General features: G+C 39.2%; 1 protein-coding gene and 1 pseudogene across 1 annotated transcript; one reads left to right on the top strand and one right to left on the bottom strand.

Annotated features, from left to right (window-relative positions):
• Window positions 1-4479: 4479 nt before the first annotated feature.
• On the top strand, window positions 4480-6998 carry LOC103359385 (acidic mammalian chitinase-like; annotated as a pseudogene).
• A 1609-nt stretch (window positions 6999-8607) lies between these two features.
• LOC103359384 (sodium- and chloride-dependent neutral and basic amino acid transporter B(0+)-like) lies at window positions 8608-16771 on the bottom strand (the record flags this gene model as incomplete). The annotated part of the gene is made up of 15 exons (XM_008284709.1): window positions 8608-9018; window positions 9157-9324; window positions 9847-9956; window positions 11119-11218; window positions 11328-11446; window positions 11637-11762; window positions 11854-11946; window positions 12179-12314; window positions 12800-12940; window positions 13100-13232; window positions 13326-13440; window positions 13685-13846; window positions 14702-14833; window positions 14927-15074; window positions 16687-16771. Coding segments are annotated over 15 exons (1906 nt in total), but the record flags the coding sequence as incomplete, so codon positions are not given.
• Between the last annotated feature and the right edge of the window lie 206 nt (window positions 16772-16977).

The raw sequence follows: 16977 nt of genomic DNA, 5'->3' as shown, positions 1-16977 counted from the left end.
TTCATAAACCAGCTCTAAGCTCTTTGTACGTCTGAACAGAAGCAAGTTTGGGAATGAGAGTAATCAGACAAAGCTTGCAGACGCACACGTATCTGCTTCATGATACATGGCAGCACATAATAATATCAGTGGCATGTGAAATCATACCCTAACAGGTTGCAAGTGAAAATGTCGAAAATGTGCTATGCTAATGCGGTTTTTGAGCATCTATTGCTTGTCACAGCATTTGAATTCTGTTCACAGGTGGGCTGTTTCCCAGCTGGACCTGGGAACACTCAAGAACTCAAGGACAACACTCCCCATCACAGTTAAATGGTGCGGGAGTGCTGTGTATGTGCGAGTGTGTGCAGATAGAAACATGGCAGAGAGAAAATGATTGAGCATTTGCTGCCATGGTGACAAGCCCAGCAGTATCTAATAGCAACGGGCTGTTGAGAAGCCTGAATTATGCGGGTGGGGAGGCCGGTGCAGGCGGAGAAGGAGAGAAGAGGGACAGAGACAGACAGACAGATAGATTTAACTGAGCCATGTTCACATTTTTCACCGTATTCAAATCGTGTTTTCTTTACAATGTGTGCTTCCAGTTTTTATGCGTTACAACGTTTTTTTCTGGACTCAAACTGAAAAGAAAAACACAGATGGAGTGTTGTCTCACTGTTTGTTATCGCTCCCTTAAATATGCTCTCTTACACAGCTGAGAAGTTCACAGGATTTAGAAAAATCACACATACTGTAGGGAGCTAATTGTACAACTTAATCACGTGCTCCCCTGCTGGGAAAGACGTGAAAATATAAATTAATGCATCACAATTACAGACCTTCAGTTCTGTGGTATTTCATTTAATGCAGCAATGAAGATTGGCGCATTTCCGTGCCTTCACTCAGTCTCTCCAACAAAACAGGCATCACAAAGACAACATTAATAATTATGATTAATCATAATTTTCATGTGTTATACTTGTAGCGCTGTGTGTGTGTGTGTGTGTGTGTGTGTGTGTGTCTGTTAATTATGTGTGCGCGCTGTGTGTATTGCGTGGGAGATGGCAACAGGTTTGTGTTCATCTGCTGGCTCCCTGAGCATGGTTGCCATGGTGAGAGAGACAGAGAGGAGAGAGTTTGGTTTGTGGTTCAATAAGTTCAATGTAATTTATGTCTACAGCAAGAAAGAACAAGATCTGATGTTTCAGAGGTTAAGACCTGTTTTTGCTTGCAGCGTACTTAAAAGCTCTGACCATTTTAAAGAGCAAATGACGTCACCAGAGGGAACTAAACTGATCCACGAATAAATAGGCTGTTGTTGTTGAACATCTTATACAAAATGGACCCTGACTCCACGCAGCTTATTGACTCTCTCTGGTGGTGGGATTCAGTAATGCATCTAATGCTCATGCTTTCATCAACCACTCATAAACATACATTGTTTAAAATATTGGCTAAACATCCAAGTGTTCTATTTCTTCAGCTGCAACTTCAGCTTGGCAAAAAAAAAAGAGCGAAAAAAAACATCCCAAAGGAACAAATTAAATTGACCACAGAAGAAAGCAGTTTTTCCCCACAGAGAAATACTAAAAGATTTGATAAAGTAGACTCTGGAAAAGATGAGAAAAATCTGAACCCATTATTTATTGCTATATGAGTAATGACGCAACAGTGATGCAGCAACATAAAACAACAGCAATATATAGATTTGAGTGTTGAGCTGCACTATGGTGAAACTCTCATGCAATAGATTGGTGTTTTTCACACTATGTCAAGTACATTTGTACTGAGCTGTGGTTAGCAGGGATAATACTCTTCTATAGATGCTCAGCTGTCATACTTATAGTAGAAAATAACTGATAGCAAGGACTGCAGGAACTTCAAATGCTGGCTCAGTGCTGATGGTAAATCCATGCTAGTGGAAAGGCTCCTGGGATAGAAATAGTTCAGCAGCTACTAAATGAACTGCAATGAAAATGTGTACCCACAGCATCAAACCAAATGAATGTGGTGCTGCCAACAGGTCGTACCTTGTCTTATGTAGCAAAATTATACAGCAATTTCTCCTCTGGTGTCACCATTAGCAAAATATTTTGAACTAATTGAAGACGAACTGCCAAAAATGTACTAGACTGTCATGATTCCCCAAAAATCGTTCACAGCATAAATATTTAAGTATTTTGATGCTCTACCATATATCTGCAAAACTAAATGACATTCATGTTCATCTCAGTTGTATTTTGTGTCACTCATTAACAAACATAAGCCTCTGAACACTCTTAAACGTCATGGTGAGCATGGTGAGCATGGTGAACATACTGCTAAACATCAGCAGCCTCACAGAGCTGCAAGCACAGCCGTAGACTCTGATTTCTAGCAACACACAACTCTTTATGGGTCTTCAATGGACAAAACAATGAGAAACACTGAGATACATGTCTATCCAGCTTGGTCCATATCAGCCTTTAATCATCTCACGTCAAAGACCTTGGTTGGTAAATTAATGGGTGAAGTATTAGAAGTACAGTCAGCCTGTATTTTCAGTAGAGCAACTCAGCTGTTGCTAGTAAACGACTGGCTGCACTGAACAGTCACCTGGCAGGTGTAATGTAACTATGAATGTGAAGCAGGATGCAGCTGGAGCTTGTCAAGGTTTCCTGGATGAATACAATTGGAAACACAGGCTTATTCTGTATGACAACCTTAACATCACACATTGCACAATATGCAGCTATAAATGCTTCATCTGGGAGTTGCTTCTCTTTGTAGTTGTTACTTTCATATGTTGTTAAACTTTAAACAAATGCCAATATCTAAGTAAATCAGACTAACAATGTAAAATAACTGGGTAATTAGGATGATTCTATATTTATGCTTTTTTGTAATTAATGCAGACTCTTTGGATATATAAAGATGTGAAAAGCTTATCATGTTTCACTTTATGCAGATGATTTATTACTATTTGTATCTGACAACATTCCTTCCCTTTCAGTATTAATTTGTTGTATAGATTTGGCTTGTAAATCAACTTTATATGCAAAGCAGTTTTCTCTATTAAACATTACTAGTCAATGTCAATGAAGACTAAGAGAGATGGAACACATAGTGTAAAACTAATTTCACAATTCACAGCATATTAGAATCACAAAACAACTGATTCACATCCAAGGACATGAACAGACAAGAAGGCTTTAAACTAATTAAATTACAGACTGACATTTAAAATTAATATTAAACCATGTCTAAGGAGGATGTGGCAGAGAACAATACATTTACAATACAGTCACTAAGACTCTCAAATAATATGTGGAAAAGGGTGCAACACAAATTTGTTTTTTGGACATTTGCTTACATTACAAGTAGGTGTGATAACAAATTATTATAGATATTTGTAATATGAATTTACCTGTAAGAGTTTGCTCTTATTACTGGAAAAACTTGGTGGAGGTGTGAAGCAAAGAGTAAATTTAAGAACTTCGGTTAAACTGTATGCCAACAAACAATACTAACCTTGAAAATATCTTGTTTCATCAGATCAGTTTTTTTTTTTAATCAAAAGCCATTTGAAAGTTATCAGTGCTTCATGTAAATGAATAAAACCCTGATCTTGCCCAAACAAATTAATGAGTCTGAATTTTCACTTTTGCTGATTAGTCAACCCAGATCAAACACACTTCACAGATTATTCAGATATGCTGAACAATTGAGGATTATGTAAGAGTCTGCAGGTCCTGAGATTGTTGTACAGAAGCAACATTCAATTCAGTTCAATTCAATTCAATTCAATTCAATTCAATTCAATTCAATTCAATTCAATTCAATTCAATTCAATTCAATTCAATTCAATTCAATTCAATTCAATTCAATTCAATTTCAGTTCAATTTTATTTGTATAGTGCAGTTTATAACATACATTATCACACAGCGCTTAACAAAGAGATATAGACCCTACTAATTTAAACAGAGAAACCAACAGTCCAAAGTTGCCTCTGGACTTCCTATGAGCAAGTGGTTGGCAACGGTGGGAAGGAACCAAAACCCCCCTTCCCAAAGAGAGGGGGGTCGGAAACCTCTGGCAGAACCAGGCTCAGGGAGGACGGTCATCTGCCTCGACTGGTTGGATGAGAGTGGGGATGGGGGGGGATGCAATAGATATGAATATAAGTATTTTGGGGATCGGTGAGGCCAGCGGCTGGAGGTCAAGGACGTGAAGCTCCGGATCCAGAGACGTCATGGGACAGCATGGAAAGGCTACTCATCTGCGTTGATAAAGAAACTTGGAAAAACTTTTTTTTACAACATATTTCAACAACCTTAGTTAATATTAATAATGCATTAAGTGGTTCACCTGCCTCCTCTTCACTCTCTTTAATCCTGTCTTTTCGTCTCTGCAGGACTGGTTCTCCTGCTGCATGTGCAGCTAGGTAATTATAACCTTTCTGTGTTGGTGTGAGTTGTGCAGACATCTTTTAGTGGATAATATGATGTGAGAATTGTTCCATGTGTTACATCCTGACCTGTTATTTCACTAACTGGGCACAGTATTGTCCTGGAGCAGGCATGTATTTGCCCACCGACATTGACCCGTGTCTCTGTGACCACCTTATTTATGCCTTTGCTGGAATGGACAACAACAAGATCAAGACCTCCAAGCAGCATGATGAGAAACTCTATGGGGAGTTTCAGACCTTGAAGAACCAGTTAGTGCACACAAATAGTGATAGTGTGATTCCAGCATACACAGAAATGTGTAAAATACACAAAAAAGACCAAAGAGTGAGAGGTTAAGGTGAATGTTGCTGCCTGCAGGATCAGCAAACTGAAGACTCTGCTGGCCAATGGAGGAGGGAACTTTGGTACCTAGAAGTAAGTAGTGATAGATTCAGGATCAATACTTGCAGCACATGTGGAAACACGTTGCCTGTCTTCCTGTCTCCAGGTTCACAGCTATGGTTTCCAGTGCTGCCAGTTGTTACACCTTCATCAACAGTGTGATCAAGTTTTTACAACAGTACCAGTTTGATGGTCTGGATTTGGACTGGGAACACCCTGACTCTAACAGCTCTCCACCTCAGGATAAGGAGCTCTTCATGGTTCTGACCCAGGTCAGTCATACTGCTAATCAATTTCTGGCTACAAGCAAATCCAAATGGTCAGCTGAAATTAATATACTCTCCTTGGCTTTCATTGCGGCTATTACTGCAAACTAGACGCAGTTATGAGTCACAAATATAGTCAGTAAGAACTATTCAAACTGAGGTTTGTACATTTTTCAGGAACATTTAGACCAGTTTTAATAAATGACAAGATGTCTTGGTCTGTTCCATTACCAACCACAACTGTCAGATAAAACACTCATCAGTGATCCTGGAGACCCAGTTATCTGGTTATGTGGGATCGATGGTAGCCCCAGATAACAACCACTTCTCTGAAATTTCCCTTTTAATGCATTGTGTGCTCTGAATTGTTATTATATCAGGGATTTCTTCTAATTGCAAGGCAAGAACTGACGCAGGTGGGTGCAATTCTCCTCACAGCACCTTCGTAGTCAGATTGAGGAAGTTGGACGTGCTGTATTTTCCAAAGCCTTTATCATACTCAGTAACTTCCAGCATCCTTCACCTTTCAGAGTGGGCGACTGCAGACCTTGATTAACCCAAAACCAAAGAGCTGTATAAATGTAAATGTGTTCAGCTGAACTGTTCCCCTCTCCGCCCTCTTCTGTAGGAGTTGATGAGCGCCTGTCAGGAGGAGGGCAAGAAGACCAACCGTCCTCGTCTGGTGCTCACTGCTGCTGTCACTGCTGGAAAGGGAGCTATTGACTCCGGACACGAGATTGCCCAGATTAGATCGTATGTACATGAGCAGACACATGCTAACATTAAATACCCTCACATTCACAACCCTTAATCAATATCAGTCCTCATGTTTATTGGCCATAGTGCTGGACTCCATCCACGTTATGACCTATGACTTCCAAGGGCCCTGCTGACCAGGGGTCTGTGATCTCCTATAATGTGGTCAACGAGGGGATCTTTACACAATGCCCTCCTGTTGGAAAGTAATAAAAAACAATACATTGCAGGACAGATCGTCATACCCGTCTGTGCTGCATTTATAGGACTATGCTATGAACTACTGCAAGAACAACGGTGCTCCAGCTGAGAAGCTTCTGGTTTGTTTCACCTTCCGCTTGGCTTCCTCTAACACGGCTGTTGGAGCTCCCACCATTGGACCTGGACCCAGTGGAGCTTTTACCAGACAGACTGGCTTCTGGGCCTACTATGAGGTATGTGCTTCTGTTTTCTGAATCTTTTTGTAGATGCACACATAAAACAGAACAGCTTGTACATATTACCTTAAATGTCTCTCCACCCTTCTTTCCTGAAAGAAGGGGTCACACAGGCTTGGGACAATGCGCAGCAGGTTCCATATGCCAACAACCAGGGAATCTGGGTCAGATATGACAACGTTAAGAGCTTCCAAGTTAAGGTACGAAATTGCATTTCATTAATTAAATTCCTGCCACAAATGTTTATGTTTCAAGCTTGTTAAATACTTGGTTCCACCTCTTGTTGGTTTAAAGATTCAGTGGTTAAAGCAGAGCTGTTTTGATGGAGCCATGGTGTGGAGTCTGTCTTCGGACAACTTCAGTGACATTTTCTGTGGCCAGGGAAGATACCCACTAATCAACACTATCAAGAGTGGACTGGGAACTAGACAATGTATGCATCAATCACATTTTTAAATTTTCTAACAAACATGTTGTGGCTGTTTCCATCTTGACCCCCTGCCTCCAGTCACACCATCCCAGCAGCCTCAGCCTGGCAGTAGTGGCAGCACAGGCTCTGGCTTCTGCGCTGGCAAGGCCAATGGACTGTACCTTGACCCAACCAACAAGAACCACTTCTATGAGTGTAACCAAGGACAAACCTATGTCCAGAACTGTGCTGCCAGGCCTGGTGTATGACTACAGCTGCAAGTGCTGGACTTTAATAGTTTGTTGTTGCTCTCTTTAGTTAAGAGCTGGGTCAAACTGTGTAACACCTTTTACTGATCTAACTTCAATAAATATAGCATTTAAAGCAACATCAGATCTCTGACGATTTTGCAAGGATCTTTAATCTTCATAGTCATAAATCAGCAGTGCAGAATGAAGTTTTCACTGATGACTATCTTTGAATGTCAAACATGAGCGACAAAATTAATCTTTTCACTCTCCTTATATACAACAATACAGCAAGACAGTGAACTGTATAACAAGTCAAGATAAACAAGTCTATAAAAAACAATAGTCACAAACACACACATAAAGCTATGACAAATGTCAGCATACAAACAGTAAAAATATTGCAGAAGAAAGCCAAAGGCAACAACAGAGGTTATTTTGGCAATCTACTTACTAAAAATATAGATAACACACATGAGGCCCTATTTCCACTGAAACAAATGCACACTCAACTACTTTGTATATAATCTTTTTTATTATTGTTATTTGTCAGCACAAATACTGTCTCAGTGCCTCCTCCCTTCAGTGTGCCTGTTCTAAATAAAATGAGGTAAATTAAAACAAAAGGAAGATAAAAGTAAACAAAAAAAGCTCAGCCCAAACATGCAATCCCTGGATAATTTCCTACTTGTTTCCTCAAATATCTCCACTTAATATTTGCCGGCAAAATAAATGTATCTCTGTTATCATCTTTGAACACACACAGATTTAAAAATACAGCGTAAATGTGAACAGTCGGCCAGTGAAGGTGCTGTAATTGTGTAAAAACACCTATTGTACCACATGTGCTCATACATATTTATATTAGCAGAGCAGCAGTTGGAGGGTGTTGTGTTATAAATTTGTTCTCTCTGTTAAACTAGTCATTTACCTGCACTGAGGATTAATAGAAACGTTGATTAGTTTCTAAAACTTTCGTTGATGATGTCGAGGAATACCGATCTGTTCTCTGAAGCACTGCAGGCTATAATCACAGTGACAGTAGTCAAAACTGTGACGGCTCCACCAGCTTCATTTAGGTTTTTCTTTTTATTACTCAAAAACCACAACACAAATTGCATGCTATTGAACACAATGACAAATACATCTTAGATTTGTTCGTGAAATGATGACATTGGCTCGCTTTATTGTTTTTTTTGTTTTTTGTTTTAATCTTGCCAGTGTGACTCAAAAATAAGGAATTCTGACGTTTTTTGAACAACATTTTTTTCAGAACCTTTGCTTAGATGTGATTATGTAGTGATGCAAGACTATGAATTTTTGTTTCAGTAATTTAATATAAACTTTTACATTCTTTTGTCCTGTATGATGCAAAAGACATGTAAGTTAATGCAACAATAAATCTGGTTTTGTGGACCAAGAAAGCTTTTATTTGCCATCATGTATCACTAAATGATACCCAGATTGGAAGGGGAGCGGTTGGAGATAAACGCAGCAATCTATGTAGGCTAAGAAATGCATTTTCTTAAAGGACAATAAAATACATTGGAACCAATTTGTTTAAATAACAAAAAAGGATCTTCAATGAAAAGAGTACAAGGTGGAATCTCTTTAGGCTGGATTTTTTTAAGGCCTGGTATCCACCAGATGGAGCTCTTTAAAGAATAACAAAACAAGGAGCCCTTGAGCTCACAAGACAGGATTTGTAGTATGAGCGGCCCAGTTCAACAGCAAACTACAGTTACCACCTAATCTGTTGACAGAGTCTGTAAGTTTGATCTTACACAATCTTGAACAATGACATTTATTAATAGTACAATAAGAAAACTGTGGTGGAATTTAAACCATTTCAGTCTTCAAGTCACAGACATTTGTTGTTAGACAGCTGACATTAGTCTTTTAAGTATTTTAAAAACTAGGTAGCTGTCCTGAAATTATACTAGAAGTTATATTTACATTTTCTTATCATCTGTTCTATCATCTGACACTGCTTCTTCAGCAGCAGCAGTGTTCTTTGAGTAGCGCTCTCCTCGATGGATGTCCAAGTAGGGATGCCAGTCCTCAGATGGAGAGCACAACGATATCAGGCGCTGTCGAAGGGACGGTACAGTTAGGATTAGGAATATAGGTACAGACTTAAAAGGGCATCGCTGTCTAAAATTTATAGGAAAAAAAATCTGCTTTAACCCTTAACCCCATTCTTTTATTATACGAGAAAACAAACACACCTTACAGAGGTTTCCCTCTGCTTTTATTAGCTTGTACACAGCGGTGACAGGGATCCAGATGAGGATGAATGCAACCATGCACCAGCCCAGAGCCAAACCCCAAGCTGGGTACTGCACTTTCCCATAGGTGGGGGGCACAAAGGTTGCCAGAGACCACACCAGGATCACCTACAGAACAGAGCCAGTGGTAAGCAGAGCATCAGTCATGTTCATACAGATCTACAGAGCAGTTCACCAAAATTGTGACAATATTAGCAGTAGCATAAAGAAAATGAAAATGGGGACAAACAACTGTTGATGGGCAAATCTCTTGGACTTACATAACAAATGTTATATTAACAGCCTTTGGCAACATCTTCCATGAAGATTAAAAGTGAAAGGACGCCTACATTGCTGGCAGTCAGGAGCAAAATGTATATCTGTCCCTTTATTTTTGGTTTCAGGCTGAATAATGAAGTGACATAAATTGGCACTTCAGTCTAATTATTTGGGGGGTTATGAAACGGGTTTGCCAATTGTGTAATCACTGCTACAATAGCACAACCATTTCACAAGATGGGGGAGAATTCTAATACTAAAAATATATAACCTTGTTTCATGCTACAAAACAAACTAGAACATAACAAGCGTGTGAACTGAGAATCCACAGGTTAAATAATAAAAAAGGACAAAAAATCAGGCTGTATTCACCACTATGATGGAGGGAGTGAGGAAGAACCAGCAGGCTCTCCACCACAGCCAGAAGCAGAAGCTCCTTTTTCCAATCATCATCTCAATGTCTTTGATAAAACGGTTTACACCTGTAATGTATGAGAAGAACAAGTGTAAATCAGGGCAAAAAATAAAAAAGACTTCTGATGTTAGTGACTGTAGAAGTGAAGTCACTAGTCAACTGTTAGCCAAGGTGTTAGCAACACCATTTTTTTAAATGATAGAAAATCAGTTTAAAAGTGGCAAAATTAAATATTACATTTAGTTATTGAGATTACTGTTCTGTTGATTCTCATGTCCATTTCCCCTGAGATAAACAAAGGTTTACTGTTTCTAAATTGGATTATTTACTTAGTCTTGTAATATTCTATATTTTGTGTTAGAATATGAGATTTTTCTTCAAAAAAGTGGAGTGCTAAACCTAACATCTAACATAGAACTGTGTTAGAAAAATATACAAAAGGTAGAATATCTCTAATTTTCACTTCAAAGAAAGTACACATATTTAAACTTCTCATGTGGTTCACATCACAATAGAAATATGCTTCAATGTTTAAGCAAGTCTCCATCAGAATGTTCATATTTTAGTTTTTTAGTTTTATTGCCACCAATAAATCCCATGAAAAGATTAAAACCACCAATAAATTTACCCTATAAGTATTTTTGTTTGTGGCCAAAGTCTGACATGAGTTATGTTCTGTGTCACAGACCTCCACTGCTGTCCAGCAGCATGATTAAAAACCAGTGAGCCACACTAACAATAGCTATAATGTGCGCTGTAGTTCACTTTCAACTAATCTCTTATACACTGTCCAGCACTGTACCTGCCGAACCTGCAGCTAAATATACTCCTCAATAATTGTGCTATTTCTTCCTGTTCATGTAGTTTGTGCTTAAAACTACTTTGTCTGGTCGAAACTGAAAAGAATTCAGTTCTTTCAAAGCAATGCTGGTCCAGTCCAGACTAAAATAACTTAAAAGCAAAAAAATATTGTACCCTGTGTATCCTCCACCTTCATCTCGCACCTACTTGAGGTCACAATTTTCATTTGTTTTTTAACTGTTCAGTGATTTTCCAGGTATTTGCTTGATAAAAGCTTTAGAAACATTGCTGACACAGAGTGTAATATAAACATTCACATAAGTACACATATGCAATTAATAGAGCCAAACCATTGGAACAGCTTTTAAAGTTCAGTTTATTAAATGTTATCACCGCTACATATCACTCTGCACAACAGTTATATTTACCGTATATGTAGCAGAAGCCAATGATCTCCATGAGAGCCAAAATTAGCATCACCCAGCTGGCAACAAACTGGTCGATTAGAGTTACCCAGTATATTCCTGCCTATCTCAGAAACACACACACACACACACACACACACACACACTGCAGGAAATCAGGGTAACAACATCAGACAACAGAAATGTAGTCACTTTTTTCAGACCTACTGTACCCTTGTCACACACGGAAGGCCCAGGAGGAAGACAATGACACACATCAGTATGGTCACGATGGCACGTTTGGATTTGAGGGTTTTAGGAAAGGCATCCAACAGGCACGTGGTGATCACCTCTAATGACAAGAAGAGAGATGACAATAAAGGAACTGAGCTATTCATTACTTAAATATCATCTGTTGCTTCTGAAGTAGTATGAGTACTGGTAAATGTCAGTTTCACATATTGTAGTAAACTGAGTCCACGCCAACTACGAAAAGAATTAAAAAGAAAATAAGGATGCAAATGTAACAGTGAAGATCTCACCTATTGCTGCAAACTGAGAGTCCAGACCAACAGTCAGCAGCATGAAGAAGAACAAAATGGACCACAACGGGGAAATAGGAAGCTTGGCCAGAGCATCTGGATATGCAATGAAAGCCAGGCCAAACCCTGCACAAACAACAGATCAAACTAACATCAGGCAAACTGGAAGCTGTTTGATTATTTTTTTAAATGAAAAGTGGTGTTATAGCTGTCTGACCTTCTTTCACCACTTTTCCAACAGGCTTTCCATAGATGCGAGCCATGTGTCCTAAAATTGAAAAGATGGCAAAGCCTGCAAACACACTGGTACCTAGAAAGAGGGGATGTTAGTAACCCAGACTAATCAGTTTGCATCCCAAAACTTCCTTGTGGCCTAAAGTGCATCTAGCAACAGAAAACTATAGGAGCAGCTATGAATGACACATGAGGGAACTGCTAAGAGAATTTTTTAAAAGTAGAGATAGGCAATTCAATGTTTACTAAATTAAACACATAATTAAGTGAAGTTTAAATGTGTGAAAAATAAAAAGGTGTTTTCGTACCATCGTTAATGACAGTTACAATAACTGAATCCAAGAACATGTTGTTGTGGAAGTTGCTATAAGAAGCCAGGGTTGAAACGCCACCCCAAGCGATGGACAGGGAAAAGAAAGTCTGAGTTGCTGCATCCTTCCAGACCTAAAACACACCAACATGTCTTTCAAGGCTGAAACGAGAGATATTCCTCAAACTTTATGTGTAGTTTTTTAGCCATGCTAGTGGCATAATTGTGGGAAGGTTATAATGGTTGTTCAGTTGGTCCTTTACTTTGATCCAGACTGAAATGTCACACAACAACATTAAGTGCTGCATGAATTGCTTTGAATTATTTATATTAGTTCCAAAACAATAGACTGTCAACCACATAATGCTATGTTCCCCAGCTATGGAACGCATTGCAATGTGGCTTGCAAGCAGAAAGTAGTGTCCATGGCATGTAAGCCACTTTTATACATTCCATTGTTGAGGATTTAAGGGGACCATGTGGTGGATATAGTTTTGCCATCAATTTTATTTATTTCTTTATTTATCTACGCTTGTAAAGAATAAAATAGAAGACAACAAATGCACAGTGATTTTGGACCCAACCATGGTGTCTTTAACAGGAACTGTTTGGTTCTTACCTGTCCTTCGGTCAGTTTTGTCAAATTCGATTGGGAACCGATGTAGAACTCAATGCCATCTCCTGCTCCCTCCAGTGTCACACCTCTGATCAGTAGAATCAAAATCACCACATAAGGAAATGTAGCTGTGAAATACACAACCTGCAGAGACAAAAGTCATAAGCTCACACACTGAACTTGGAAGCTGACCTCACAGCAATGCACAAGGACAGGGGGAGGCACAATATTATATTCCATCACATCATGAAGGAGATTTGCCAAATTCTTGTACCAAAGGAGGAACTGTTGATGTTGACTCACTTTGCCTGATGACTTGATGCCTCTGATGAGCGCTGCAGCAACAAGTATGGAGCTCAGCAGTAGACAGAGAGCCAAGTACCAAACTACTGGTCCTGTTTCATCCAGACCACTGGATCTCTGCAGAGCCACACGGCTGAGGAAGAGAAAGACATATTGATCTGTAGAGCCACATCAGTGTGACAAGTGTGTGTATTTGTGTTTGCTTGCTTCAGTGTATGGTTCTCACTCCCAGTACTGCTCACTCGGGCTCTGCATTGGAACTGTGATCTTGTTAGATGAAGGACAAGTGTTGTTTTCCTGAGTCCAGTTGACCATCAAAACACCACTTACATTACAATACACTAGAAGAGGAGAGAGGACGAGTGAATGAGTCACTAGGAATATCTATCTATGCGATGGTTGTGTACATGGAGTGTTTACATTATTTAGATTTCTGTGCTGTGATAAGACTCTAAGCTGCACATCCTACAATTTTCTTTTTTCAGAATCAGTTTGCTTAAAACTGCAACTACGATCAATTCATCAAAAGGCAGATTTGAGCATCTGCACATTTGCACAAATAACAGTGATGGAGAGGAGCAGCACCTTTGGGCGTGCTGCTGCATTTTCTGTCAGCCCAGTTGGAGCAGCTGGACCACGGCAGAGGAGACTGCATGGAGGCGAACATGTAATACAGGCTGTAGGCGATGATGACATTATAGTAGATTGACACCAGTGCGTTCACCATAACCATGGACAAGCCGACACCTGCAGAATATAATTGGTTGCAATGCATTCATAATAACCAGACATGACAATACAAAATGTGTTGAAAACTAGTATTTGACCCCACTGAGCCCTTAATCCAAACATTGTTGTTTTTTTTTCTCTTCTGTATTTACTGCTTGGTGAAGGAAAATAATCTCCACTGTTGATATTGTAAAAATGCTATCTCATATGTCACACTTATGTTTAACCCCTGATGTTATTGATTTACAATGATAAACCGGTGAGGACACCCAGGATCTTTCTGTGTGGAGTTTGCATGTTCTCTCCCCGTGCAGCGTGGGTTCTCCCCGGGTTCTCCAGCTTCCTTCCACTAGTCCAAAAACACGTTGAGGTTAATTGGTGACTCTAAATTGTCCGTAGGTGTGAATGTGAGTGTGCTTGGTTGTCTATCTCTCAGTGTAGCCCTGTGATAGACTGGTGACCTGTCCAGGGTGTCCCCGGCCTTCACCCTAAGTCAGCGGGGATAGACTCCAGCCCCCCCGTTACCCTAGTGAAGATTAAGCTGTGTATAGAGAATGGATGAATGGATGGATGGATGGATGGATATATTTACAGTACTGACACTTTAACATCTGTTATTTAGATGTGAGACAGATAGTAAAAATGTATTGAAAGTTTTTGGTTCAGTTTCCTCAATATGAGTTTTTGCAATAATAACTTACCATCACTTTTTAAGATGATGAATGTATTTATTATTTGAAAACATAAGCAAAACTAAATTAATCAACAATAACAGTGACTGATACTTACAGCCATTTTCCCAACAATAATATCATCCCATTACATCATATTCAATATATTTGTCTTAAACCTGAGGGTGTCTGTGAGTTTTACCCTGCAGTATTGGCACTGCTCTCCACATGTTGATGGGACCTTGGCTGCAGAACTGACCAATGGCGTTTTCCAAGAAGAAAAGAGGAATTCCACACAAAACCAACATCAAAAAATAGGGAATGAGAAAAGCACCTGTTCAGAGGGAAAACACAAGTTTTTTATGAAATTCATAGTACAACAGTGTTATCAAGAGTTTGCTTCTCAACCCTGATGCCAAACAATTACCCCCTCCATTCTTATAGGCCACATATGGAAATCTCCAGATATTTCCCAGACCGACAGCGTAGCCGATCATAGAGAGGATGTATTCTGTCTTGTTGGTCCAGTTTCCACGCTCAGGATTCTCATCGCCATCGTCCACGTGAGTGTCCTGCTAAAAACAGAGATTCTGAAGTTGTAAGGCTTTGCCTACATCTGTGCAGCATATACGCTTTAACTGAGGGACACCTCCACCAAAAACACCATGCAGACACAGACACATGGAATGTAATAAACGCAGCTGGCATTCACAGCACTGTGTGTTTGCAGTGAAATTTACTGTTGGACTTTTCATGAATTAATCCTTTAGATGATGGCTACCTGGAGCCACCCGTCACTGATGTCAGTCATCGTGTTGACACACTGTGAGGGCGAGTCAGTGTAGTCAGCAAACTTTGAAAGGTGAATTCACTCCCTCAGGGCAACAATGTCTACAAACGCTGTCTCTACTAGAAAAATTTTCCTTAGAATGCTGATGAGCTTTCCTAATTTTGTCATATTATTGAAAGGTTTTAAATCAGACTAAGCTATGTTTCACTTTTTGTTGTCGTTTTTATCCTTTTTTGTAAATCTAACCATCTGTTCTGCAAAGAAACAATATCTGTAATATCAAGAAAGTTCAACATTGTGAAAATGCATATTTTTAACATTGCAAAATACTTAGTTATAGATTCAGCAATACAGATGTCAGCAATCTTACCTGACCAGTAAGAGCAGGAGGATCTTTGGAAACATTTAGGCTATATTTCCACATTTCGTTCCATCTGCTTCTGATATCTTTGTGTTTGAACATTCAAATTCACCAAGACACTCACAAAACTGGTTCCTGCTTGTGAGCACTTTCAGAGAGGCAGGTCTGGTCTGCTGCCTTCAGGTGAGCCTGTTGTGGGTTAAACAAAGAGACAGCACCTTGATTATAAAAGCGAATGTTTGAATTAGTACATTAAGTCTATATGAAATTCCATTGACTTGTGAGGCTTCTGGGAAATAGAATAAATAAAATTTGAGATTATTTTGACTTTTGATGCCCCTTGTGAATTACGTTTAACCAACAAACTACATTGAGTTAGTTGATTATTCATAAAAATCAGATTGTCTCAACTAGTATTTACATGTCATTTATAAGTTGTTGTTTCGTAAGTGTTATGCAGTTAAGTATAATAAGTATAAATAAAAATTTTGAAGTTGACAAATAAGATGTTAGGCAAGGGGACTTGAAATGCTAACCTGAAGGTGAATGAAATTTAGGTTATCAAGACAATTTTTTTAAGTTGCCTCAAATTGAATATAGTATTAAATCAATTCTTGCAGAAATCTGAGTTTAAATGGCACACAATATTAAGCTGATGCAATTTCCAACATTATTATGTGAACCCAGCCCATCAAAATCATGGTTAGGGTTATATGAGTAACAATTTTTTTTTTTGTATTAGACAATTGTGCATTTATTTAAAGTGGGAATGGTCCCCTAAATTATTATTTTTAGAGCTTATACAGCACAAAAGCTAGCCCTGGTAGCCTGTTTGTAATTAGCCTTGATACAAGAAAGTAACACGTACCAGGACACCAGGTGAGGTCAGGTGAGTATTTCTGCAGGTCACTGTTGGCCTATCAAACTACAACCGTGCATAGCAACAACACTTGCTACTTGTTAACTGGCCTAATTCTCACTGACACGAAACAGTCAGCACTGACATATTTGACCATGGCTACAAACAAACTTCAACACTGTTTGAGGACTTCTTCTCTTTTTGTTGATATAAGCGGTCGTGGAATAAGTACGAAGGAGTAACACCACAATGAAAAATCAAACTCAAATACAACAGAAAGTTGTGCATTCAAAATCTTACTTACTTAATTTCATAACAGGCAGCGTCCCAGCAGTGCATCTGTCATTATAAACTTATGCTGAATCCGGTGAGGTTCTTGTGGTGATTGATTGTACACTGGTTGTCCTCTCTTCTACCACTGCGCTGACTTATAATACACTGTAGGAATGTCTGGTGAAAAGATGGTTA

This window comes from Stegastes partitus, unplaced genomic scaffold (genome assembly GCF_000690725.1).
Source record: "Stegastes partitus isolate 25-593 unplaced genomic scaffold, Stegastes_partitus-1.0.2 Scaffold368, whole genome shotgun sequence".
In the NCBI taxonomy this organism is placed as follows: Eukaryota; Metazoa; Chordata; class Actinopteri; family Pomacentridae; genus Stegastes; species Stegastes partitus.
The sequence above is the reverse complement of the archived record's forward strand: the minus strand, read 5'-3'. Positions and strand labels throughout refer to the sequence as shown.